The sequence below is a fragment of the Delphinus delphis genome, chromosome X, assembly GCF_949987515.2.
Source record: "Delphinus delphis chromosome X, mDelDel1.2, whole genome shotgun sequence".
Lineage (NCBI taxonomy): Eukaryota > Metazoa > Chordata > Mammalia > Artiodactyla > Delphinidae > Delphinus > Delphinus delphis.
The window spans coordinates 42,006,194-42,032,786 of record NC_082704.1 but is presented as its reverse complement, the minus strand read 5'-3'; the positions used below and the strand labels follow the sequence as shown (position 1 = coordinate 42,032,786).

General features: G+C 41.0%; 1 protein-coding gene across 2 annotated transcripts; it reads right to left on the bottom strand.

Annotated features, from left to right (window-relative positions):
• Positions 1-13,989: 13,989 nt before the first annotated feature.
• Positions 13,990-19,679, bottom strand: TSPAN6 (tetraspanin 6). Of its 2 annotated transcripts, none has more exons than XM_060001821.1 (8): positions 19,478-19,679; positions 18,541-18,582; positions 18,068-18,142; positions 17,121-17,219; positions 16,711-16,845; positions 16,318-16,401; positions 15,492-15,597; positions 13,990-14,854 (listed from the first exon to the last, which is right to left on the bottom strand). In XM_060001821.1, the coding sequence occupies exons 1-7, from the start codon at positions 19,562-19,564 to the stop codon at positions 15,529-15,531; spliced, it is 591 nt and encodes a 196-aa protein (XP_059857804.1). In that variant the 5' UTR covers positions 19,565-19,679; the 3' UTR covers positions 13,990-14,854; positions 15,492-15,528. The 2 variants fall into 2 exon arrangements, with proteins under 2 accessions (XP_059857804.1, XP_059857805.1); XM_060001822.2 differs by having other exon boundaries at positions 18,394-18,582; positions 19,478-19,678.
• Positions 19,680-26,593: the final 6,914 nt, after the last annotated feature.

Genomic DNA, 26,593 nt, shown 5'->3' with positions numbered 1-26,593 from the left:
ATAAGGATAAACATAATGATCAATGGAATATTATTAAGGGTTCAGAAACAAATCCTAATACTTAAAGTAAACTGACTTTTGACACAGGTATCAAGGCAATTCACTGGGGGAAAGAATGTTCAACAAATGGTTCTGGGATAACTGGACATGCACACGTAAAAAGATAATCTTAGTGCCTTATCTCAGGCCATACACAAAAATTTACTCTAAACTTGTCAGACTTAAATGTAAGAGCTAAAAACATATGACGGTTTTAGAAGAAAATATAAGAGGATCTATGGGACCTCAGGTTAAGCAAAGATTTCTCAGACGTGACACCAAAACTATGGTCCATAAAAGAAAAAAATATGATAAATTGGACCTCATCAAAATTCAAATATTTTGTACTTCAAAAGACACCATTAAGAAAATGAAAAAGCAAACAAATCTAGGAGAAAATATTTATGAAACACATATCTGATAAAGGACTTGTATCCAGAATACACAAAGAACTCTTACAATTTAACAAGAAGACAACCCAGTTTTTTAAATGGACAAAAGAAATGAACAGACTTTTCACCAAAGAAGATTTATGAATGGTTAATAAGCACGTGAAAAGATACTTAACATCAACAATCATTAGGAAAATGCAAATTAAAACCACAGTGAAATGCCATTTTGTGCTCACTAGAATGATTGTAAGACAGACGATACCAAATGTTGGCGAGAATATGGAGAAGTGGGAACCGTCCGTCGCTGGATGTTGATGGGGGTGTAAAATGGCACAGCCACTTAGGAAACAGTTTGGCAGTTTGTCAAATGTTAGACATAAAACAACCATACAACCCCACAATTCCACTCCTAGGTATCTATTCAAGAGAAATGGAAACATATGTCCACACAGAGGCTTGTATGGAAATGTTTCCTGCAGCATTTTTCATAATAGTCAAAAATTGGAAGCAATCTAAATGTCCACCAACTGGCAAATGGATAGACAAATATGGTATATCCATACAATGGAATATAATTCAGCCATAAAAAGGAATATACTACATCCATGTTAAATCATGGGTGAACCTCAAAAACATTTTGTGAAGTGAAACAAGTCAAACAATAGACCATATATTGTATGATTCCACTTACATGAAATGTCTAGGAAAGGCAAATCTATGGAGACAAAGTAGATTCACAGTTGCCTAGGGTTAGGGGTGGGAACAGTGATTAACTATAAATGAACATGAAGGATCTCATTGTGGGGATGAAAATGTTCTATGATTGATTAAGTCACTGGATACACTTGAAATGGATGAATTTTATGATTCATAAAATATATCTCAATGAAATTTTTAAAAATTGAAACTAACATTTATATAGCATTTACTATGTACTATACACTGTGTTAAGTGCTTAGCATCTAGCAACTCATTTAATTCTCATAACAGCCCTATGCAGTAACTAATATTATTTATCCCTCTTTCATAAATTAGGAAACTGAGGTATGAGAGATTAGGTGACTTGCTGAAGAGCACACAGCCAGTAATTAGTAGAGTTGGGGCTCCAAACCATCAGTCTGACTCCACAGTCTGTGGTCTTAACCATGGCTTCCATTTGTGGGAGGGAAAAAAAAAGAATATACAGCTACACTTGTATACGGCAGGCAATATGTGGAAGGAATCACCAGGAAATTTCTTTTTTTTTTTTAACATCTTCATTGGAGTATAATTGCTTTACAATGGTGTGTGAGTTTCTGCTTTATAAAAAAGTGAGTCAGGGCTTCCCTGGTGGCACAGTGGTTGGGAGTCCGCCTGCGGATGCAGGGGACGCGGGTTCGTGCCCCGGTCCGGGAGGATCCCACGTGCTGCGGAGCGGCTGGTCCCGTGAGCCATGGCCACTGAGCCTACGCGTCCGGAGCCTGTGCCCCGCAACGGGAGAGGCCGCAGCGGTGAGACGCCCGCGTACCGCAAAAAAAAAAAAAAAAAAAAAAAAAAAAGTGAGTCAGCTATACATATACATATATCCCCATATCTCCTCCCTCTTGCGACTCCCTCCCACCCTCCCTTTCCCACCCCTCTAGGTGGTCACAAAGCGTCCAGCTGATCTCCCTGTGCTATGCAGCTGCTTCCCACAGGCTATCTATTTTACGTTTGGTAGTGTATATATGTCCATGCCACTCTCTCACTTTGTCACAGCTTACCCTTCCCCCTCCCCATATCCTCAACTCCATTCTCTAGTAGGTATGTGTCTTTATTCCCGTCTTACCCCTAGGTTCTCCATGACATTTTTTTTCTTAAATTCCATATATATGTGTTAGCATATGGTATTTGTCTTTCTCTTTCTGACTTACTTCACTCTGTATGACAGACTCTAGGTCCATCCACCTCACTACAAATAACTCAATTTCCTTTCTTTTTATGGCTGAGTAATATTCCATTGTATATATGTGCCACATCTTCTTTATCCATTCATCTGTCGATGGACACATGGTTGCTTCCATCTCCTGGCTATTGTAAATAGAGCCTCAATGAACATTGTGGTACATGACGTTGTTTGAATTATGGTTTCCTCAGGGTATATGCCCAGTAGTGAGATTCCTGGGTCGTATCGTAGTTCTATTTTTAGTTTTTTAAGGAACCTCCATACTGTTCTCCATAGTGGCTGTATCAATATACATTCCACCAACAGTGCAAGAGGGTTCCCTTTCCTCCACACTCTCTCCAGCATTTATTGTTTGTAGATATTTTTTTTTTAAAGAAGATGTTTGGGTTAGGAGTTTATTAACTTATTTATTTATTTTTGCTGTGTTGGGTCTTCGTTTCTGTGTGAGGGCTTTCTCTAGTTGTGGCAAGCAGGGGCCACTCTTCATCGCGGTGCATGGGCCTCTCACTATCGCGGCCTCTCTTGTTGCAGAGCACAGGCTCCAGACGTGCAGGCTCAGTAGTTGTGGCTCACGGGCCTAGTTGCTCCGTGGCATGTGGGATCCTCCCAGACCAGGGCTCGAACCCGTGTCCCCTGCATTAGCAGGCAGATTCTCAACACTGCGCCACCAGGGAAGCCCTTGTTTGTAGATTTTTGATGATGGCCATTCTGACTGGTAAGAGGTGATACCTCATTGGAGTTTTGATTTGCATTTCTCTAATGATTAGTGATGTTGAGCATTCTTTCATGTGTTTGTTGGCTATCTGTAGATCTTCTTTGGAGAAATGTCTATTTAGGTCTTCTGCCCATTTCTGGCTTGGGTTGTTTGTCTTCTGGATATTGAGCTGCATGACCTGCTTGTAAATTTTGGAGATTAATCCTTTGTCAGTTGTTTCATGTGCAAATATTTTCTCCCGTTCTGAGGGTTGTCTTTCCACCTTGTTTATGGTTTCCTTTGCTGTGAAAAAGCTTTTAAGTTTCATTAGGTCCCATTTGTGTATTTTTCTTTTTATTTCCATTTCTCTAGGAGGTGGGTCACAAAGGATCTTGCTGTGATTTATGTCATAGAGTATTCTGCCTCAGTTTCCTCTAAGAGTTTGATAGTGTCTGGCCTTACATTTAGGTCTTTAATGCACTTTGAATTTATTTTTGTGTGTGGTGTTAGGGAGTGTTCTAATTTCATTCTTTTAAATGTAGCTGTCTAGTTTTCCCAGAACCATTTACTGAAGAGGCTGTCTTTTCTCCATTGTATATTCTTGCCTCCTTTATCAAAAATAAGGTAACCATATATGTGAGGGTTTATCTCTGTGCTTTCTATCCTGTTCCATTGATCTGGATTTCTGTTTTTGTGCCAGTACCATATTGTCTTGATTACTGTAGCTTTGTAGTATAGTCTGAACACTGGGAACCTGATTCCTCCAGCTCCATTTTTTTCCCACAAGACTGCTTTGGCTATTCGGGGTCTTGGGTGTCTCTGTACAAATTTTAAGATTTTTTGTTCTAGTTCAATAAAATTACCATTGGTAATTTGATAGAGATTGCAATGAATCTGTAGATTGCTTTGGGTAGTATAGTCATTTTCACAGTATTGATTCTTCCACACCAAGAACATGGTATACCTCTCCACCTGTTGGTATCATCTTTAATTTCTTTCATCAGTGTCTTATAGTTTTCTGCATACAGGTCTTTTGTCTCCCTAGGTAGGTTTATTCCTAGGTATTTTATTCTTTTTGTTGCAATGGTAAACGGGAGTGTTTCCTTAATTTCTTTTTCAGATTATTCATCATTAGTGTATAGGAATGTAAGAGATTTATGTGCATTAATTTTGTATCCTTCTATTTTACCAAATTCATTGATTAGCTCTAGTACTTTTCTGGTAGAGTCTTTAGGATTTTCTATGTATAGTATCATGTCATCTGCAAACAGTGACAGTTTTACTTTTTCTTTTCCAATTTGGGTTCTTTTATTTCCTTTTCTTCTCTGATTGCTGTGGCTAAAACTTCCAAAACTATGTTGAATAATAGTGGTGAGAGTGGGCAACCTTGTCTTGTTCCTGATCTTAGAGGAAATGGTTTCAGTTTTTCACCATTGAGAATGATGTTGGCTGTGGCTTTCTCATATATGGCCTTTATTATGTTGAGGTAAGTTCCCTCTATGCCTACTTTGCAGGGTTTTTATGATAAATAAGTGTTGAATTTTCTCAAAAGCTTTCTCTGCATCTATTGAGATGATCAAATGGTTTTTATCCTTCAATTTGTTAATATGGTGTATCACAATGATTGATTTGCATATATTGAGGAATCCTTGCATTCCTGGGATAAACCCCTCTTGATCATGGTGTATGATCCTTTTAATGTGCTGTTGGATTCTGTTTGCTAGCATTCTTTTGAGGATTTTTGCATCTATGTTCATCAGTGATATTGGCCTGTAGTTTTCTTTCCTTGTGACACCTTGTCTGGCTTTTGTATCAGGGTGATGGTGGCCTCGAAGAATGAGTTTGGAAGTTTTCCTCCTTCTGCTATATTTTGGAAGAGTTTGAGAAGGATAGGTGGTAGCTGTTCTCTAAATGTTTGATAGAACTCGCCTGTGAAGCCATCTGGTCCTGGGCTTTTGTCTGTTGGAAGATTTTCAATCACAGTCTCAATTTCAGTGCTTGTGTTCGGTCTGTTTAAATTTTCTATTTCTTCCTGGTTCAGTCTTGGAAGGTTGTGCTTTTGTAAGAATGTGCCCATTTTTTCCAGGTTATCGATTTTATTGGCGTATAGTTGCCTGTAGTAATCTCTCATGATCCTTTGTATTTCTGCAGTGTCAGTTGTTACTTCTCGTTTTTCATTTCTAATTCTATTGATTTGAGTCTTCTCCCTTTTTGTCTGGATGAGTCTGGCCAATGATTTATCAATTTTCTTTATCTTCTCAAAGAACAAGCTTTTAGTTTTATTGATCTTTGCTATCATTTCCTTCATTTCTTTTTCATTTATTTCTGATCTGATCTTTACGATTTCCTTCCTTCTGCTAACTTTGCGGTTTTTTGGTTCTTCTTTCTCCAATTGCTTTAGGTGTAAGGTTAGGTTGTTTATTTGAGATGCTTCCTGTTTCTTAAGGTAGGATTGTATTGCTATAAACTTCCCTCTTAGAACTGCTTTTGCTGCATCCCATAGGTTTTGGGTTGTCGTGTTTTCATTGTCATTTGCTTCTAGGTATTTCTTGATTTCCTCTTTGATTTCTTCAGTGATCTCTTGGTTATTAAGGAGTGTATTGTTTAGCCTCCGTGTGTTTGTATTCTTTACAGATTTTTTCCTGCAATTGATATCTAATCTCATAGCGCTGTTGTCAGAAAAGGTACTTGATATGACTTCAATTTTCTTAAATTTACCAAGGCTTGATTTGTGACCCAAGATATGACCTATCCTGGAGATTGATCCATGACCACTTGAGAACAAAGTGTATTCTGTTGTTTTTGGATGGAATGTCCTATAAATATCAATTAACTCCATCTTGTTTAATGTATAATTTAAAGCTTGTGTTCCCTTATTTATTTTAATTTTGGATGATCTGTCCACTGGTGAAAGTGGGCTGTTAAAGTCCCCCACCATGATTGTGTTACTGTCGCTTTCCCCTTTTATGGCTGTTAACATTTGCCCTATGTACTGAGGTGCTCCTATGTTGGGTACATAAATATTTACAATTGTTATATCTTCTTCTTGGATTGATCCCTTGATGATTATGTAGTGTCCTTCTTTGTCTCTTGTAATAGTCTTTATTTTAAAGTCTATTTTGTCTGATATGAGAATTGCTACTACAGCTTTCTTTTGATTTCTATTTGTATGGAATATCTCTTTCCATCCCCTCATTTTCAGTCTGTATGTGTCCCTAGGTCTGAAGTGGGTCTCTTCTAGACAGCATATATATGGGTCTTGTTTTTGTATCCATTCAGCCAGTCTATGTCTTTTGGTTGGAGCATTTAATCCATTTACATTTAAGGTACTTATTGATACATATGTTCCTATTACCATTTTCTTAATTGTTTTGGATCTGTTATTGTAGGTCTTTTCCTTCTCTTGTGTGCCCTGCCTAGAGAAGTTCCTTTCGCATTTGTTGTAAAGTTGGTTTGGTGGTGCTGAATTCTCTTAGCTTTTGCTTGTCTCTAAAGGTTTAAATTTCTCCATCAAATCTGAATGAGATCCTTGCTGGGTAGAGTAATCTTGGCTGTAGGTCTTTCCCTTTCATCACTTTAAATATGTCCTGCCAGTCCCTTCTGGCTTGCAGCGTTTCTGCTGAAAGATCAGCTGTTAACCTTATGGGGATTCCCTTGCATGTTATTTCTTGTTTTTCCCTTGCTGCTTTTAATATATTTTCTTTGTATTGAATTTTTGGTAGTTTAATTAATATGTGTCTTGGCGTGTTTCTCCTTGGGTTTATCTTGTATGGGACTCTCTGCATTTCCTGGACTTGATTAACTATTTCCTTTCCCACATTAGGGAAGTTTTCAGCTATAATGTGTTCAGATATTTTCTCAGTCCCTTTCTTTTTCTCTTCTTCTTCTGGGACCCCTATAATTCGAATGTTGGTGCATTTAATGTTGTCCCAGAGGTCTCTGAGACTGTCCTCAATTCTTTTCATTCTTTTTTCTTTATTCTACTCTGCAGTAGTTATTTCCACTATTTTGTCTTCCAGGTCACTTATCCGTTCTTCTGCCTCAGTTATTCTGCTATTGATTCCTTCTTGAAAAGTTTTAATTTCATTTATTGTGTTGTGCTGTTCATCATTGTTTGTTTGCTCTTTAGTTCTTCTAGGTCCTTGTTAAATGTTTCTTGTATTTTCTACATTCTATTTCCAAGATTTTGTATCATCTTTACTATCATTACTCTGAATTCTTTTTCAGGTAGCCTGCCTATTTCCTCTTCATTAGTTTGGTCTGGTGGGTTTTAACCTTGCTCCTTCATCTGCTGTGTGTTTCTCTGTCTTTTCATTTTGCTTAACTTACTGTGTTTGGGGTCTCCTTTTCGCAGGCTGCAGGTTTGTAGTTCCCGTTGTTTTTGGTGGCTGCCCCCAGTGGCTAAGTTTGGTTCAGTGGGTTGTGTACGCTTCCTGGTGGAGGGGACTAGTGCCTGTGTTCTGGTGGATGCGGCTGGATCTTGTCTTTCTGGTGGGCAGGACCGTGTTTGCTGGTGTGTTTTGGGGTGTCTGTGGCCTTATTATGAATTTAGGCAGCCTCTCTGCTAATGGATGGGGTTGTGTTCCTGTCTTGCTGGTTGTTTGACATAGGGTGTCCGGCACTGTAGCTTACTGGTCATTGAGTGGAGGTGGGTGTTAGCTTTGAGACAGAGATCTCTGGAAGAGCTTTCGCCATTTGATATTACTTGGACCTGGGAGGTCTCTGGTGGACCAATGTCCTGAACTCGGCTCTCCCACCTCAGAGGCACAGGCCTGACACCCAGTCAGAGCACCAAGACCCTGTCAGCCATACGGCTCAGAACAAAGGGAGAAAAAAAGAAAGAAAGAAAGAAAAAATAAAGTTATTAAAATACAAAATAATTATTTAAAATTAAAAAAATTTAAAAGTAATAAAAAAAGAAAAGAAAAGAAAGAAGAGAGCAACCAAGCCAAAAAAAAATCCACCAATGATAACAAGTGCTAAACAGTATACTAAAAAAATAATAATAACAAGCAAATGGACAGACAGAACCCTAGTACGAATGGTAAAAGCGAAGCTATACAGACAAAATCACACAAAGAAGCATACACATACACACTCACAAAAAGAGCAGAAGGAAAAAAACATATATATCGTTGCTCCCAAAGTCCACCGCCTCAATTTGGGATGATTCCTTGTCTATTCAGGTATTCCACAGATGCAGGGTACATCAAGTTGATTGTGGAGATTTAATCCGCTGCTCCTGAGGCTGCTGGGAGAGATTTCCCTTTCTCTTCTTTGTTCTCACAGCTCCCGGGGTTCAGCTTTGGATTTGGTATTGCCTCTGTGTGTAGGTCGCCGGAAGGCGTCTGTTCTTCGCTGAGACAGGACGGGGTTAAAGGAGCAGCTGATTAGGAGGCTCTGGCTCACTCAGGCCGGGGGGAGGGAGGGGTACAGAATGTGAGGTGAGCCTGTGTCGGCAGAGGCCAACGTGCCATTGCACCAACCTGAGGCTCACCGTATGTTCTCCCAGGGAAGTTGGCCCTGGGTCACGGGACCCTGGCAGTGGCGGGCTGCACCGGTTCCCAGGAGGGGAGGTGTGGATAGTGACCTGTGCTCGCACACGGGCTTCTTGGTGGCGGCAGCAGCAGCCTTAGCATCTCATGCCTGTCTCTGGGGTCTGTGCTATAGCCGCGGCTCACACCCCTCTCTGGAGCTCCTTTAAGCGGCGCTCTTAATCCCCTCTCCTCACGCACCAGGAAACAAAGAGGGAAGAAAAAGTCTCTTGCCTCTTCGCCAGGTCCAGACTTTTTCCCGGACTCCCTCCCGGCTAGCTGTGGCGCACTAGCCCCCTTCAGGCTGTGTTCACGCCACCAACCCCAGTCCTCTCCCTGGGATTTGACCTCCAAAGCCCGAGCCTCAGCTCCCAGCCCCCGCCCGTCCCGGCGGGTGAGCAGACAAGCCTCCAGGCTTGTGAGTGCTGGTCGGCACCGATCCCCTGTGCGGCAATCTCTCCGCTTTGCCCTCTGCACCCTTATTGCTGCGCTCTCCTCCGTGGCTCCGAAGCTTCCCCCCCAACCAACCGCCCCCCATCTCCCCCGTGAAGGAGCTTCCTAGTGTGTGGAAACCTTTCCTCCTTCACATCTCCCTCCCACTGGTGCAGGTCCCGTCCCTATCCTTTTGTCTCTGTTTTCTTTTTTCTTTTGCCCTACCCAGGTACATGGGGAGTTTCTTGCCTTTTGTGAAGTCTGAGGTCTTCTGGCAGCGTTCAGGTGTTCTGTAGGAGTTGTCCCACGTGTAGATGTATTTCTGATGTATTTGTGAGGAGGAAGGTGACCTCCACGTCTTACTCCTCCGCCATCTTGATGGTCTCCTTCCCACAAGGAAATTTTATCAGTAATTCCCACTCTGGGAAGTGGGAATGAGGGTGGGCAGGAAAGGGAGACAAATTTATTACTTTATACCACTTGAACTCTGAAATTTTTATACATTTTATAATTCATGCATTCGGTTGGTAGATAAGAAACATCTATTTTTAAATCAAAACATTGGTTATCTTTGATCTGTCAAATTTTTACATTTTTAATTTTCCCTAAACTTTTTGATATTTTCTGAGTTCTTCTGGGTATGTCTTCAGGCCTTTAGGCCAAGCTCTCAAATAATTACCATGGCATGCTTTCTGTTAGTTTTCCTTCTGCCAGTGTCAGAGGCCCAGCATGGGCTCAAGGCCAAGAAGGGTCGGGGTGGGGGCTGAGGAAGACGATGAAAGAAGGGCCTGTGTTGCTTGTTCCCCTGCTTGGGTCAGACTGCGATTGGGCTGAATTCAAGGCTGCAGTGAGCTGTGGTGTGCGGCTCTGAACTCCCTAGACGCCCTGGGGCGCACCATGAGGCCTGTCGGTCTTGGAAATTGCTGCTGTCCAGTAGGGGGATAGATTATCCGCGTGCATGTGCGCATGTGCAAACAAACCTATTTGCCAAAAGCAAGGTTCGGATTTCTGCCTGCAGAGTTGAGAGTGAGTCTGCCTCCAGCATGTGTGTGTCTGTGTGGCGGAGGTTTGAGGGAGGGGTTCCATTTAATGTTTAAAGATAGTTGCAAGAGAATATGTTATGAAAGCAGCTGAGTGTTGTGGAGTATCTTTACTAAAGTGGGAAATATTAGCTTATGAACTTTAGGAAGCCTCTGGCGGTATGAAAAGATGCTTAAAAGACAATGGGAGGGGTTAATGTTTAGACTGTGATTAACTCTTTGTAGTCATTTCTTTGATTTAATAACGTTGTGGAGACGGAGTAACTACAGATGTGTTTGTTTTTAATATGTACTTATTGTATGCTAACACCCTACAAGAGCATGTTGTGAGAAAATAGGATACTCTTTTTCATGAAGTTTTCCTTTTTAAAGATTTCATATTCAGTAAAGGCTGATTAAATGATACTTGGAGGAGAATTGCTTTTCTTACTCCTGTTCTCTGGCCATGGATCAGCATCACATAATCCCTAGAGCCTTTTTGTTATTAAGGTGCAGCATAATTCAATGAAAGAAGCATGGGCTTCAGAGTCAGATCCTAGATCTGCCACTTACTAGCTGTGTGACCTTGGACAAGCTATTTAACCTAATCTTCAGGTTTTTGGTGGTTTTTCTGAAAAATGGGGATAGGTCTACCTCCCTGCACAGGGTAGTTTATTGAAGCACCTTACAAAGTGTTGGGCAATTAGTAAGTACTCAGTAAACATTAGTTATCTTACCTTCCGGTGGCTGGGGATGGGGGGAGTAAGAAACTGAGTAGGAAAAATAACTCTTTGGAAAGGGTCTACCTCCTCTTAGATGCCATTTTCCTTCTAAGGAAGGTCAAGACATGCACTTAGAGAGAAAATCTCTCAAGTCCCTCACCTCTCAAAATCTTAATCTGTACCCCAGGTGTGTTGCCCTGTGTCCATACCTTTCCAACGATGATTCTGAGTATTTGTATTACCTGCTTACATACTGTGTGCACCCATTCATGAATTGATTGTCTATATCCAGGCAAGCACATGCCAGTTTGATTTGCTTTGAGGATGTTGCTACTGAGATTGTCTTTTCGCAGCAAAGGTGGTGAAAAACTTGTTGGAAGAGAGAAATATTTACAAGTCACTACTTCCGTTTTTTTTAGTAAAAACTTTGAGGACGTGGTAATGAGAGCACCACCAGATCAAGTATAACAGTCTTACCCAAAGAACTCATGTTCATCTGATGAATGCATGTAGCAGAGCCAATGATAAACTCTCAGAGCAACTGGCCCATTTTCCTCGATTGCCATAAACTGTGTTATTCCTGGTGAAGGAACCAGTTCAGTCAGCATCAAATGTGCCTACTATCCATGCACTACATGTTATAGGAGGGGTTTTTGAATTTTTAAATGTTCAGAATGCTAAGCTTTGGGGTGTTGGAGGGAGAGGGGGATACAAGCAAGTCACAATTACCAACACACAACTGAAGTGTTATCTACATTCAGTTCCTCCAAGGTCAGCATAACCTAAGAGCAGAAAGCCAAATGCAAGACTTTGGGGGGCAGCCACACTTGAAAAGTAGGAGGAAATTAAAACAGCAAAGTAAACTAGAAACAGCAGTAAAAGGGAAGAAAAGCAGGATATTACAAGGTCAAAACAAAAACCAAGAATCTTCGGTGGCCTCACATGTAGCAAAGACTTCAAAAAAGAAAAGCAGCAAAAAGGGATTTGACAGGGAGGAAGTTAACAGTGGTTTCCGAGGTTAAGTGGTTTCTGACTGGGCAGGTGGTTTCTATTATATAAACAGTGGCTTATATAGAATGAGATATTTAGATCAACAACTTACTTCACACAGAACATTAAGAAGCCATTGTAATTAGATTCACTCCCTCATTCATTTCATTAGCATTTGCTGTGCTCTCATAAGTGCCAAAGTCTACTAAGCTCCACAGGGTAGAGGGTACCTAATAGAAAAGCCATAATTAAATCATAATGGCTTTTCTCTCATGAGGAATCTGGGCGAAGCTTTAGACCCATGGCTTAAAAATGAAAGTCTCATTTCCCTGAAAGTGTTTCAGTTTATGTATTCTTTTCTGATATATTTGCCTTTTGTTTTCCTTTTTGAATTAAAAAAGATTGGTTTGCCACATCACAGGCAAGGTGTCAACCTTGAAGGGCAGCAAATTTTAAAAATATCAAATCTCAATGTATCTTATGTATGCATGAGGAATGGTAGTTACAGCTTGTGTTAGATTTTTTCCTACAAATACAAACAAAAGCCATACAGAATAGTCCAAAGGAACCAAAGTTTCCTCAGTTTCACACACACAAAAGTGCATACACTGCTTTGCTTCTCATAATTTAATCAGTTTGGCTGGCTGGCATCACTGTCAAAGTACCAACTTGGATTCTGACAGGAGGTTAAAAACATCATCTCAAAGAATCCTGTGTGAACTCTGAGGAAAAACAGAAATGGCATTTATACCTTGTATTAGGGATTTATTTTCCATAAAAGTTTGATGCCTACAACGTAAACCCAACACCTCACAGGAATAGGCCAAAGCTGCCAAGCTTTCCACATTTTCAGAAAATATACCCTGTGGAGCTCTGCTTCTCAAAGTGGAGCTGAGAGCCGCCTTGCAGTGGGCAACCTGGTGCCTGGAAGTGAGACAACCCACAGGATAGCTTTGGCACACTGCAAAGGTGGAGGTGGATTTTACAGCCCAGTGTGCACATGCACACCTTAACTAGAAGGGACTTTTGTAATTGGCCATCCAAAATAAACCCACCTTAAAAATAAATACACCAACCCACCTTAAGGGCAAGGCAGTGTGTTTTTTCTCTTCCTACTTTCCATATGTCCTGGGTTTTTTTTTCTTTTTAATAATGAGGAAAAATATTTAACTTTTAAAAAAACTGAAGAAAACTTTAAAAGGTTCTTCTAGGCCACCCTAGTGAAAAACAGCTATTTGAAAATTGCTGATTATCCTTAAAATAAATCTGATTGTCCTTTAAATCCTTCTTTAGCTTCACTTATTTCAATAACTCTGATTCACTGCATTTGGAAAGCCACTAGTTTTCAATTGTTTTATCCCTATACCTTATGTCAAAAGTCACCCATCAGGGTTTCCATGGTGGCACAGTGGTTAAGAATCCGCCTGCCAATGCAGGGGACACGGGTTCGAGCCCTGGTCTGGGAAGATCCCACATGTTGCGGAGCAACTAAGCCCGTGCACTTGCAACTACTGATCCCGCATGCCTAGAGCCCGTGCTCTGCAAGAGAAGCCACCGCAGTGAGAAGCCCGCGCACCACAATGGAGAGTAGCCCCCGCTCTCCACAACTAGAGAAAGCCCGTGCACAGCAACGAAGACCCAACGCAGCCAAAAATAAATAAAACATTTAAAAAGTCACGCATCAAATGTTTTAATGGAGAATATCCTTTCTGTGTAGTAACTCCAAGTACTTTAAAACATGTACCCCAAAATTCATTATTAATCTTTTTCAACTAGTAGTTTTTATCCACTTTCCTTATAACTGTGATTGATTCCCCTTTACCATCAAATTCAAGGACTGTGTGAATGTGTGGCAATCAGATGAGCTAGGTCCTACTAATGGATATAGAAAGAAACTCAAAACCGAAGAAAGAATTCCCCCATTCCAACTCCAATTTTAATTATTAATTTCCTTACTAGCCTGAAGGTACAAGTTATACCTCTCCCTATCCAACTTCTTAATGTAAACTATACAACAAAGAGTCTGATCTCTAGGAGAATGCTAAGCATATGCTATTTCATAGCAAGGAATGTAATCCTTTCACAGGGAATAGTTTATGTAAACAGGGACTTTTTTAAAATGAGAGTCAAGACCTCAGTTTTATATTTCATATCTAAAACTGTACTCCAAGTAGAAATATGGGGCTTAGCTTTCTCAGTGGAAAACAACCACCCCAGATTTTCCAAAAGTTAAACACAATGACTTTAGAGGAAAACACTATTTATTGTGTAAAAGATTTATATTTATTAATCAAAGGCACAAAACAAAACTAAGACTATTAAAAGTTAACCTTAATGTTGACAATTCTTATCAACCTGGTAAGGAAATACCAGCTAAAGCTAATGAAGATGAGTTGCTTTAAATTCCTAAGGAGAATACAATAACTCTTGGCACCATTAAGTAATAATTAGAACTTTTCAAACAATAGGGGAAATATAAATGTTAGTATAAATACCTAAATTTCGAGGCAAAGAAATGTAAAGTGTTAACTGTGTTGCAACCTGGTGTATCACAGAGGACTGGTAGTGCCTTTTATAGTCTTGGGTGCCTTAGAGGTCAGAGACTGTCATTACTACCGTTTGGCAACTCTGATGATGGGTGTTATTCAACCACTGGCTGGAATTAAATTACACAATGTGACTCTCTGCCTATCAGCAGAACAGAGACTAATGAAAACATTTTAACTTCTTGATGCAAATTATACAATCACACCAGATAACCCTGGCTGGGAAAAGGTCCAGTTTGGAGGGATCAATTTTCGATCACACTACATTGACAGCAAACTCACAGTGACTTTCAAAAGCCACACACTGAGAAAAAAAAAAGTCAAGAGGAACACAGTATTGCTTCATTTACAATTTACTAAGCTCTTCCAGTGTTTCAGAGTGACATGGGGATTTCAACTATCTAACATGAATGGGACAAAAGGTGGACTTCGAACATATCAAGCAAATGTCTTGATCGAATCAGACTACTGGTATAGTTTTTCAATCTATCTGTAATAAATGTCGGTCTTCCATCCAGGCGATCTTGTAATTCACAGGGTTGGGGGTGGGGATGTTAATATGCTAAAATTAAAGAAAAAAAGTTAATTTACTTATAACCCAAATTTCAATATCTGTATTCCTTTCCACACATTTTAATCTAGTCTGCTAATGAAGACCTTCACGTGTTCCCAGTCAGTGGCTCAATTCAAATGTGAAGGGTGCCCCAGGGATTAATTCAGCCAGCTACAGTTCTCACGTTTTACCATTCAAATACTGAAGTTATTGAAGCACATGTTTCTCCAAAATCTAGTTAAGCTAGATGAGTTTATGGCTCTAGTAACAGTCCACCAGAGGACTGCAATAAATGAGAATTAGGTAAAAGACCAGGGGAAAATGCCGATATTGACCAAGAGCAGAGTGTACTTGCCAGGTCACTATTGGGATTCTTCACTTCTCTACACTAGGTCCAAATCTGTTAGAAAGGGGACCACTTAGGATCTTTAGGCTGACATGTGCAGGTAAACCCAGAGAGGCCCTTCTGTCCTTTTTGGCCATGACTTGTATTGAGACACAAGTGCCTATGCAGGGTTACACAGTAACAATAACATTTGAATGCACTGCTGGACATGACCTTCTTGGCAAACTCAGTCCATCCATCACATGTATAGGCTGGAGTAAACACTAACACTGAGAGAGCTGAGGATCAAAATGAACATACCTTAAAGTTGGAGAGGAACAGGCCCGTGTTATGCTGGTTACACTATCTCATACTGGTTATTTGTTATGGCACGAGAGAGGCAGTAGGCTAGAAAGATTCCAATCAGCTGGAAACAAAATACAAGCAAAATTAAACACACATATACATACAAAGCTTAAAGACCTCAGGATACAGGTATATTCTCCTTTCACTTCTAATTCACTACCAATTTTCTTAAGTTTTTTTCTAGAGTAAGCATATAAGTGAAGTCTAACTACTACTGTGATTGGAATTTCACAACCACCACTGACAAAAATCACTCAGGAAAATCTTGAAGTTTGGGGAAACTTTCCTTACTCTTCCTCTCAGTTATCAGAGCAAAAAGGATATGGCTTAGAATATGCATCTCATCAAGTAAAATCTCCATCTATCAAGGCAGAGATTCTCTTGGAGGATTCTAAAACAATGCTGTGATGATGAAAATATTCTGTAATACCTGTTCTGTCCAACACGGTGGCCACTAGCCACATAACTTTTGAAAGGTGGCTAGCAGCTATTAGTGCAGATTCAGACAGACCTAGCAGGGCAGGTCTTAGAGAACTCTGTAGTTGTGGAAAACAGTGTGGGAAAACATAAGATGCAAGACAACCAAAAATTGCAATGAAAAGAGCAAAACTACTACATCTCTACTGTGATGAGCAACTGAGGGTTTTGTGAAAATATGACTTCTCTAAAAATGCCCTTGCTAACCAGGGCCCTGAAGCCAAAACTGAAGCCTTCAAAGTGGAAATCTTGTAGCTTACACCTAACAAGCGTGATGAAACATTTCCTAACTACAAGGACTTACCTGGAAGCAAGCAACTCCAAAAGAAATTCCCGCAACAACTCCCATTTCTGATTCTATAATGGTCATCACCTTTATAAAACAACCCTAATGGAAGAGAAAAAAAAACATTAAGTACAGCTCAAACCATAATAAATACTTTGATCACACATCTCTGCGAAAGATACCTTAGCCTTTTATTGTTCTTTTATTAAAATTTATTCTTTCATAACAGATCCTGTCTCCTTTGAGGAACACAGGTTTCACCTTTTGGATTATGCATTTAAGTGTGAAATCAAGTCACCAATTTTCTGAGCTTCAGTTTCCTCATTTATTCAATGAGAATAACACCTGCTCTATCCTATTTCAGATTACATGTATTGTGAGTAAAAATTAAATTCTTTTTTTACTCCTTACTTCATTGTTTACTTTATCTGCATCTCTCTGAGGAGAACAACCTTCAAGTTTACAGCAGCTCTTGGGAAATCCTTTTTCTGAGTAATAATTAGTATCCTTCCAATCTCTATAGTCGGTGACACCACAACAACGCAACTGAAAAAAATCCAACAGAAGCATTTTTAGTTCTGTAGTCAAACAATTTAACCATCATCTTAGATTATACTTGGTGATCTCTAGCTTAAGACATATTTTAAAGCAGCTGTTCTCTATTGGCATTATAATTCATGAGATTAGCACTTTGGGACTAGCCTTACTTTCACTGCTATAGTACAAATGGACAACGTCTGGTAGGCAGGGCCCTATCCTCTTCTCTGAGGGAATAAGGAATATGTTCCCCTCTTGAGAATCCACCACCTATGACCACTTACCGTAGTTTGAATCTTGTCTACTGCATCGCTTCTATAATCTCCCGTAGTGTTATATTGCTTTAAAGCTTTCTCATAATTATTCTTAAAACTGTTCTTAATCTACAGCAAAGAAACACAAGGCCAGTAAACAAAGATTTTAGAATGTTCTTTTGGTTTCTAGGTCAAATAAGAAATTCCCACATCTGACCAAATGGTCCTATCTTTGATAGCAGCAATGTGTATGGTAATTAACTTCTATGGTCCAATCCTGTCTTCTAAGCAATGTAAGTTTAGCTAAGGGGATTCCTAAGCAAAACATTCCAGTACAAGATGATAACGACTAGAAGTTCAAAGTGCTGTGGGAACATATATTTATTCAAGTGGCAGCTTCCTTCTGCTGTATCTCCTCCCACCCTCAATCTTTCTTCACTTTCAATTGAGTACACATTTGATGCCTATGGGATTTTTAAGCTACAAAATCTCACTCTGGGAGAATGCACTACCACTTTGCACTACCACTCTCACTGATGAGCCTTCAGTACTCATTGAATGACTTCCTAACCCCAGATTTATTAAGGTTTTGATGAGTGGAGAAGGTATCAATTTTCTGTTATCAATTTTGTGCTTTAAATAGTTTCCTATCACTAAAGTTATAAATTGTACTATCTACACTTTAATAGGTACTTATACACAGAAAAATGACTGCAAATACAAATAATTATGGGTACCTTCAATTTTCTTCTGGTGACTATCAATCAGTCTTTACCAAAAAAGTGGGCTAGGTTTTTTTTTTTTACCAGAAAGTCATTACTGTCAGCTACAGGTTGAAAAAGTCAGCTTTAAACACAGCTGTAAGTGATTTTTTAAACTAGTGAAAGCTGTCGCTTAACTCTATTACTTAAATTTATCCAGCTTTATCTCTTAGAGGATAAATTTTCACATATTAAGGTTCCCAAACTCAGGCTTACCTCATGTCTGAAAACAAATCCTACGATGGCAGCGACCAGTTCAACCAAAAAAATAAGAGTCAGAAACATTGCATACTGCAGGATAAAAAGAAAAGTCCAAGTCAGTTTATACATCACAGCTGCAAAGGGAGTCAATGTTCACATTTTTATGGAAAAGGGCAGGGAAAACACAAAGGTGGGAATTGGCAGCTACACTGTTACTTGCTAAGTTTTCATAAGGGAGAGGAAAAATCAAAAAGGGCCATGCCTAGTTCCAAGAAACAAAGCCTACAACATATAAGCCTTTTCAAAAACCAACAACCAATTCTAAGAAAGCAAGGACTCACCAGTTTTAGCATCCATGCAGAAGCTCGGCAGGTAGCAAAACAGCCGAAGGTGCCCAAAAGAATAATGACAGTGCCAGTACCAATGAGCACGAAGGGGACATTGGTGGCCTTTTCATTTAAAAGGGAAAAATAATTCTCTAGGCTCACCTTGCCCCAAATGCCAACAGCAAGAAGGATAACACCAGTGATCTATGTGGGAAATCAGAGAATTGAGAGTTACACACTGTATACAGCAACATCTTCAAACCACAAACCACTAGGTGTTTAAGAAACAATAGGTGTGAGAATTGATGTAGCAGTCTGTGGCCAAAGAGCTGTGGCTGGGATATGGTAGACAAGCGGGGTGGGGCTGTACACAAGAACAGGCCTTGATAAATCCACACGCTGGATCACTGTGGCCAGGACAAAACCAAGGGGCAGCTAGAGAAGGCACCTTGACAAAATTCTTAAACTTTATCTGTTTTTTTGCCCTAGGAATCAAAACTTAACTGTTTTACACCCGCCTTAGGAAGAAAACCTTTCCGCAGGTGGGGGTGGGGGCGGGGGGAGTGTTTCTAAGAGTTCCAGAAACTTTCCCCTTTCCCCCAGTTCAGAGATGAGCACAGGGTACAAAGGGATGGTACACAAAGCAAGCCCAAGGACAGACTGGCGGGAGTGGAGCCATTACCATACTTACCTGCAAAATACTCCCCTCTTATGAAGCAGTGGAAAGAAAAAGACTATTATGCAAGCGAGCCCTCACCGGGGCCGGGCAAGCCTTGCCTCTCCAATGGTCCGGGGACACCCTCTGTTTGCTCTGGGGGGATTCACTCCCTTACTCGCCCCCCGCATCGAATTCCAAAGCTAGGCACGTCTGGGTCCCGGCTCAGCCTCTCAGCTGCCGTCGCCCGACACCCCGACCCGCGCGGGCGAGATGCCCGAACCCGAGCTCGAGCCCCAGCACGTCGTCACAAGCGCCGGGGTCCCAGCAGCGACCGCCGCCCCAGCCCCACCAGCGCCTCACCTCCCCACTCCCGATCCGAGCTCCCTCCGCACGACCCCAGCCCGGGATCCCCTCCCGTCCCCGGGCGTCTCCGTGTCTCACCCAGAAGATGAATGTGTAGATCAAGAGGACGCTCTTGAAACAAGTGATGACCGGTTTGGTCTGCAGCCTCCGAGACGGGGACGCCATGACTAGCCCAAGACCCTGCCCCGCCGCGCCAGGCGATCGGAACAGAGTGAGCGAGGCGCGGAGCCCCCGAGTCTCCCCGGAAAGTGCCGAAAAGTTACGAGCGTCTGCGACTGAGAAGAGCCGGAAACACTGTACAGTTTTCTAGAGGGCAAGGTCCGGGAGGCTGTCCGGAAAGTGACGGCAATTTCCGAGCGCCCCCTGCCGAAGGTTGCCGAAAACTCTACACAAAAGGTTCTAGTGTCGGAAATTTCTTAGATCTTCAAAGGGGAGCTCGCTTCATTTTTTCGCTCAAGGAATCTTTCCCGCCCGCCACCCCTCCCCCTGACCTTATGACTATCATATTGTTTCTAGCACCAGCAGCACCAGCAGCGCTCTGAGATTCGGCCTCGCCGGCCCCTGGAGCCCTAGAAGGAGAAACAGAAATGGAAAGAGGTTAAAAGTGACCTAAGAATATTTTATGACATAGCAAAATACTCTCAAGATATATATTTCCAAAGAGAAACAAAAGCAGATCGCAGAGCGATACGTCCAGTCACATGTTTTTAGATAAAAACCGAAAGGAAAAGTGCAATTTGCCTGAATGGTAGAATTACGCTGATTTCTTTCTCCTGTTTTGTGCTTTTCGATTTTTGAACATTGTTTTATGAGGTGGGAAGGGGGCATAAGAATAATAAGAAATAATCACTTGTACGAATTCCAAAGGTAGGTATGAAAGATAATGAATTTTAGAATTTCTCTACAAGAATTTGCCAAGCTCCTTTATCCCTCTCCTCCCTTACTCTCTGAGTAACTTGGGAGTTGAGGAAAAGTGTTTTAAAGTACTTAATCCTGAAATGTAAGTTCAGCTATTAGCTACAAACTTCAAAAAGGGAAGGCACTACAGAGAATACAAGGTAAATGTGACCCCCTTTTAAATGTTAAAACTGAAAGGCACTGTATTATTCCAGCCTTCTGATTTGTCAGATCAAGAACCAGCTGATCACAAAGAGGCTGAAATCATAGGTCATACAACTAATAGCAAAGCCAAAACTAGAGATAACTGTGCTTTGCAATCATCTCCCCTATTATACAAGCTGTTTATGGTATTTGGTGTCTGCTTATCCCTAAGAAATTCTCCCAATTGTTTAGATCTTCCTAGAACTTGAGACCATGTGTTCCTAAGGACTTAAACTGTTAACAGGATGAGAATGAATCACCAGAAAGTTTCCAGTCCCTTATGTCCACAGGCAGCCCGAAGTCAGACTTTGGGATAAAGTGGAATAAAAAAAAACCAGCCCTCTTCACGGTCTCCTAAATACTGGAAACCTCAGGAGAGGGATTTTTTTTTTAATCTATTAAGGTCTGGTTTCTCAACTAAAGTATAAGCTCTTTGAGGGAAGAAACTGTGTCGTGTGTGTGTGTGTGTGTGTGTGTGTGTGTGTGTTATTTCTAGAGGCGTGGGATTAGAAGACAGTATCAGTTTCCTAACCAACCAATTTACATCATCATTGACACAAGCTTAACATTACAAATGGACATTTACTGTATTGCTATGACAATAAGTCTTGCATTAGTGAAGAAGAGATGGACACCTAAACTTTTTGCTCAAAACCTTGCTTTAGGGCTTCCCTGGTGGCGCAGTGATAGAGAGTCCGCCTGCCCATGCAGGGGACACGGGTTCGTGCCCCGGTCCGGGAAGATCCCACATGCCGCGGAGCAGCTGGGCCCGTGAGCCATGGCCGCTGAGCCTGCGCGTCCGGAGCCTGTGCTCTGCAACGGGAGAGGCCACAGCAGTGAGAGGCCCGCGTACCGCAAAAAAAAAAAAAAAAAAAAAAAAAAAAAACCTTGCTTTAAACATATACCACAGAACCAGAAAACAGGAAAGTTCCATTAACTTGGTCACACAGAGCTTCCCTGTGCTTCAAATATTGACCTAGGACCAGCTCCTATAGCACCATGCCAGATGTCTGAGGTCCAAGAGAGCAACTACTGGAGAATTATTGCACTGCCACACTTTATACTAAAATCTTATCCTAAAATTAGAAAAGCCTAACACATAAATGCTTGGAGAGAATGGGTAAATGATACAACTATACATCTTGTAAACACTAAGCCAAGGTCATCAAGCATAAAGCAGACATCAACTTTTAAAGTACCACATATGCCATTAGCTACAGGAAATGAGGTTGAGGGGGGCTCTAAGTATAATTAAAGCTGTCTCCCTAAACTAAATAGCACTATCTGAGGGGTTCTCATATTAAAACAAAAAAGTATCAAGGGAAGTCTTGCTAAATTCTTGTCATCTTAAATGGAAGTTTTATCTGAAGCTTAGGTTTGTACCATGTCCTGAAAGGGATTTTCATTGTGAGCCTGAGAGCAAATAAATACTTCTGTGGCTGAAGAAAAAACAAAATAGTCAAAGCAAAAGCCACATCTTATTTCCAAGAATGCGTTGATTTTCCTCCTCTCCCTTCCTCTGCCACTCACAACGCTGCTTTGTTTGAATAACAGTCGGTGCCAAATTAAACCGAAAGCTGACATGGAATTTAATATTCCTATGGCCACAACACCTTGCACCAGAGCCTCCCACCCTGCTACTCACCCCACCCCGCCCCGTTGCCATGCCACCAAACCCAGAAGTTCAGTTTAGTTCAAATTTAGGCCTGGGTCTGGGTCCAAACCCAGACAAAGGGGCATCTCATCCCATCTAGGCAATGTAACAAGTAATTCTCTAGGTTATAAGATTATTCTTTAAAGTATTAATAATGACTGCAATATTGAGCATTGACTATGTACCAACCACCGTTGCTAAGCAATCAACAAGCGTTGCCTCATGCTTACATTACAAAAGCCCTTATTGTGAGGTGAGGACTACCACTGCCCACATTTTACAGATGAGGAGACAGGTTCAAAGAGGCTAAGTAACTTGCCTAGGACTAAGCCCTGGCAACTTCTGTTTCCCTCATCAGAAATGGGGCCCACTCTGTGATGAGACATGGCTGCCATTGTACATTTAAACACAAACAAGGGCTCTTTGGAGCCCCTGAAGTGCAAGAACCTCAATGGTTTCCCCAATTCTGCTTCATACTTGGGGTGTTTTGTTGAATTTTACTTTTGCCTTCACTCAATAGCCCAATCACCTAGGAGGTAATCCTGTGCATCCCAGAGTGGTAGAGAGTTCAACAGTTCTTCTGGTTCACCCTCTTAATTTCTCCCTCTTTTCTGAGCACAAGAACATGTTTGATGCCGAAAATGTAGGAAAAAGGGAAGATACCTTTCTTAAGTATTGTTGCTGCTTGTTTTACATTCAATATTTAGTATAGATTTGTGTCCCTTCCCTATTAACTTCCTGTAACTTTCAAGATTAGATTTAAATGTTTTTCTTTGGCATTTAAATGATGCCTCCCCCAGCACATGTATCAACTTATTTCCTACAGCTTTTCCAAAGTGAATTTTCTTTTCCACAATAAGCCAGTATGATTATCTTCCCCAATAAATAAGATCTGTTCCCTACTCACTTCCCACTCTCCAAACTCAAAATTCCTGCCCCCCAACTTAAGGTTCAGCTCAACCCCAACTCAATGAGAACATCCTCCCCCCAACCCCCCACCCCAGCCCACACACATACCTTTTTCTTTAACATCAGTGCTTATACTCTGACTACTCATGTTAACTCATACCCTTAGTCCATTACTACAGTACCTGCTTTCAGTACCTGCTTTTTCTCTACTTACTTGTCTTACATCCTGTTGTTCAGAAACTACTGTGCCCCCTTTTATACTCTCCAGAACCCTAGGACGCAATGCTCAGTTGATGAGCTCCTTTGGTGCTCAGCCAACCCCTGTTCAGCTCATTGGTCATAGCTGGTCTCTGAGGCTAACCACTTAGTAGTCACTCAAGGTTTGATTAAGTTAAATGAAATTAAAAACTAAATGTCTAAGCCATCCCAGTGTCGCACTGACATAAACCAGAAAAATTAAGTTGATAATGTCTTGGGACATTACTACTGCTTGTCTTAGGCACCAGTAAAAAGACATTAGGCATTTTGCACAGAATGCATCTTATCTCTTATTCACATAATGATCTTACCATTTTCATTTTCTAATACCTTTTCTAGAATCCCTCCAATTACCTTTGGCTAAGTGCCTATCGTAAAATCTTAAAGCACCTTCTACTTATTTTCTTTTTTTTTTAAAGGAATTTTGCCTTTAATTTATTTATGGCTGTGTTGGCTCTTCGTTTCTGTGCGAGGGCTTTCTCTAGTTGTGGCGAGCGGGGCCCACTCTTCATCACGGTGCGCGGGCCTCTCACTATTGCGGCCTCTCTTGTTGTGGAGCACAGGCTCCAGACACACAGGCTCAGTAATTGTGGCTCACAGGGCTAGTTGCTCCGCAGCATGTGGGATCTTCCCAGACCAGGGCTCGAACCCGTGTCCCCTGCATTGGCAGGCAGATTCTTAACCACTGCGCCACCAGGGAAGCCCTACTTATTTTCTTAAAGTGTCATATTTTACATTACAGCCATCAGATAAACATCATTTAAACACATAACTTAAACATCATCATTTAAACAGATAATTCATAGGTATAGTTTTAAAAATTAGTTTCTTGAATAGGAATATCTTTTTATTCCTCTTGTCTTTTCGGATTCTCTATGAATCCTTTCTTCCCTTTCCAGCCTTGATCTTGCCTCTTTCCAAAAGGCTCATAATATACTGTTTGAGACACAGAGAAATGAGAAATACTCCTAAACGGTATTAAAATTTACATTTCCATGTCAATTTGTCTTAGTCCACTTTCTAAGAAAATTGTTTCAAGTCTAGGCTTGTTGAGCTTTGCTGAGATCTCAACTAGGCAAGTCAGTTTCCATATCTAATATTTCTTAAAACAATATCTTATTGACTGCTGAGGGGCTTCATATTAAAAGTCTTGAAGTTGAAAATGATACTGAACTTTAAGAATCTTAAAACTTTGTATGCATGAATGTTGCCAGTCTTTGTCTTATCTTCCCAACCAAATCATAGGGAAAGGTGTTTTGTTTAACTTTGTATCCCCACAGTGTCTAACATAGTGTTACCCACACATAGTAGGTGCTGAAGAAATGTTGGTTTTTTAAATTGACCCCACCTGTTTTGAGCAAGGTCTTCATATTACCCATCCCAGTGTTTCATACAAATGCTGCCCCTCTTGTCTCATTTATCCCCTTACTTTGATCTCCCTATGATTTCCATAATCTCTCCTTCATTTTCTTCTTTAATCTCTCTCTGCCAACCCTCTGCCCTGCTCCTTCCAGCCCTAAGTGGGACATGAGGCCTTATGCAGCATCCTCACCTTAGCACGTGCTGGCCTCTGTGTTTGGTGCTGGGGGTATGAAGAAGACTAAGCTGTGGTCCCACTCACAGGCTAGTAGGGGACAGAGATGAGACTGAGATGAACAGACTAGTAGATTAGGGGACAGAGATTGTCATATATCAACAGTGACAATAAGTGTGATAAATCCTGTAATTGAGACATGTACAAAGTGATATGATAGAAAGGAAGGTGAAGTAAACCAGTTCTGGCTGGGGTGGGCTGAGGGAAGCTTCTCAGCAGCAGTGATGGATATGGTCTCAACAGCCCAGGAAAGAAGGGAAAGGGTTACAGGGTAGAGTAAATATATCTGCTCCAAGCTACCACAGTGTGAAAGGAAGAGCAAGAGGTTCAGTGTGTCCAGAATGAGGAGTCATGGGGTGAATGTTTAAAACTAGGCTGAGGACGTAAGTGAGGTTTGCTTGTGCGGGGTACGGTGTGCCCTGCTAAGAGCTGCGACTATACTCTTTGCCAAGAGGGAGCCAGTGAAGGGATTTTTTAGAAAGAAAACAACCCTGGTAGAATTTATTCCTCTGCTCATTCACTAGCTCTCTCTCCTCTCTCTCCATCTCTCTGTCTCTCTTTCTCTCTCTCTCTTTCTCTCTTTCTCTCTCTGTCACACACACACACACACGCACACACACACACACACACACACACACACACTCATTTAATAGATTCACTATTTCCTAACACATAAGTTTAATGTAAACTCCTATATCTGATTTCAAGGGCCTCACAATCTGGCCCTACTGTATTTATTCAACTTTGTTTCCTACTGCTCCCCTGAACCCATCTCCCCTCTGAGCTAACAATGAGCCCTTGTACATGTCATTTCCCTTGCCTGAGAGCAGACCACAGACCATGTCTTCCCACAGAGACCTCACAGTGTATTCCATAGCTTTTGGAAATTTATATGGTCTTGTACAATTTTCTAATTGTTTGTGTCCCCCTTCTCTCCCGTAGTAAACATAAACCCTCTGGGAGCTGGAGAGTAAACTCCATAAGATCAAGAATCACACAGTTTTTACTCATCACTGTCCTCCGGTTCTTAGCTTATAATAGATGTCCAATGAAGGTTGGTCCACTAAACACACACAATTGCAGTTAAGAACATTTTTGTTACAGCCACTATGGAAAACAGTATGGAATTTCCTTAAAAAACTACAAATAGAACTACCATACGACCCAGCAATCCCACTACTGGGCATATACCCTGAGAAAACCATAATTCAAAAAGAGTCATGTACCACAGTGCTCATTGCAGCTCTATTTACAATAGCCAGGATATGGAAGCAACCTAAGTGTCCATCGACAGATGAATGGATAAAGAAGATGTGGCACATATATACAATGGAGTATTACTCATCCATAAAAAGAAATGAAATTGAGTTACTTGTAGTGAGGTGGATGGATCTAGAATCTGTTATACAGAGTGAAGTAAGTCAGAAAGAGAAAAATACCATATGCTAACACATATATATGAAATCTAAAAAGAAAAAAATGTCTCTGAAGAACCTAGAGGCAGGACAGGAATAAAGACGCAGATGTAGAGAATAGACTTGAGGACACGGGGAAGGGGAAGGGCAAGCTGGGATGAAGTGAGAGAGTGGCATTGACTCTCTATTTTTACATTTGGTATTTTACACTACCAAATGTAAAATAGATAGCTAGTGGGAAGCAGCCACATAGCACAGGGAGG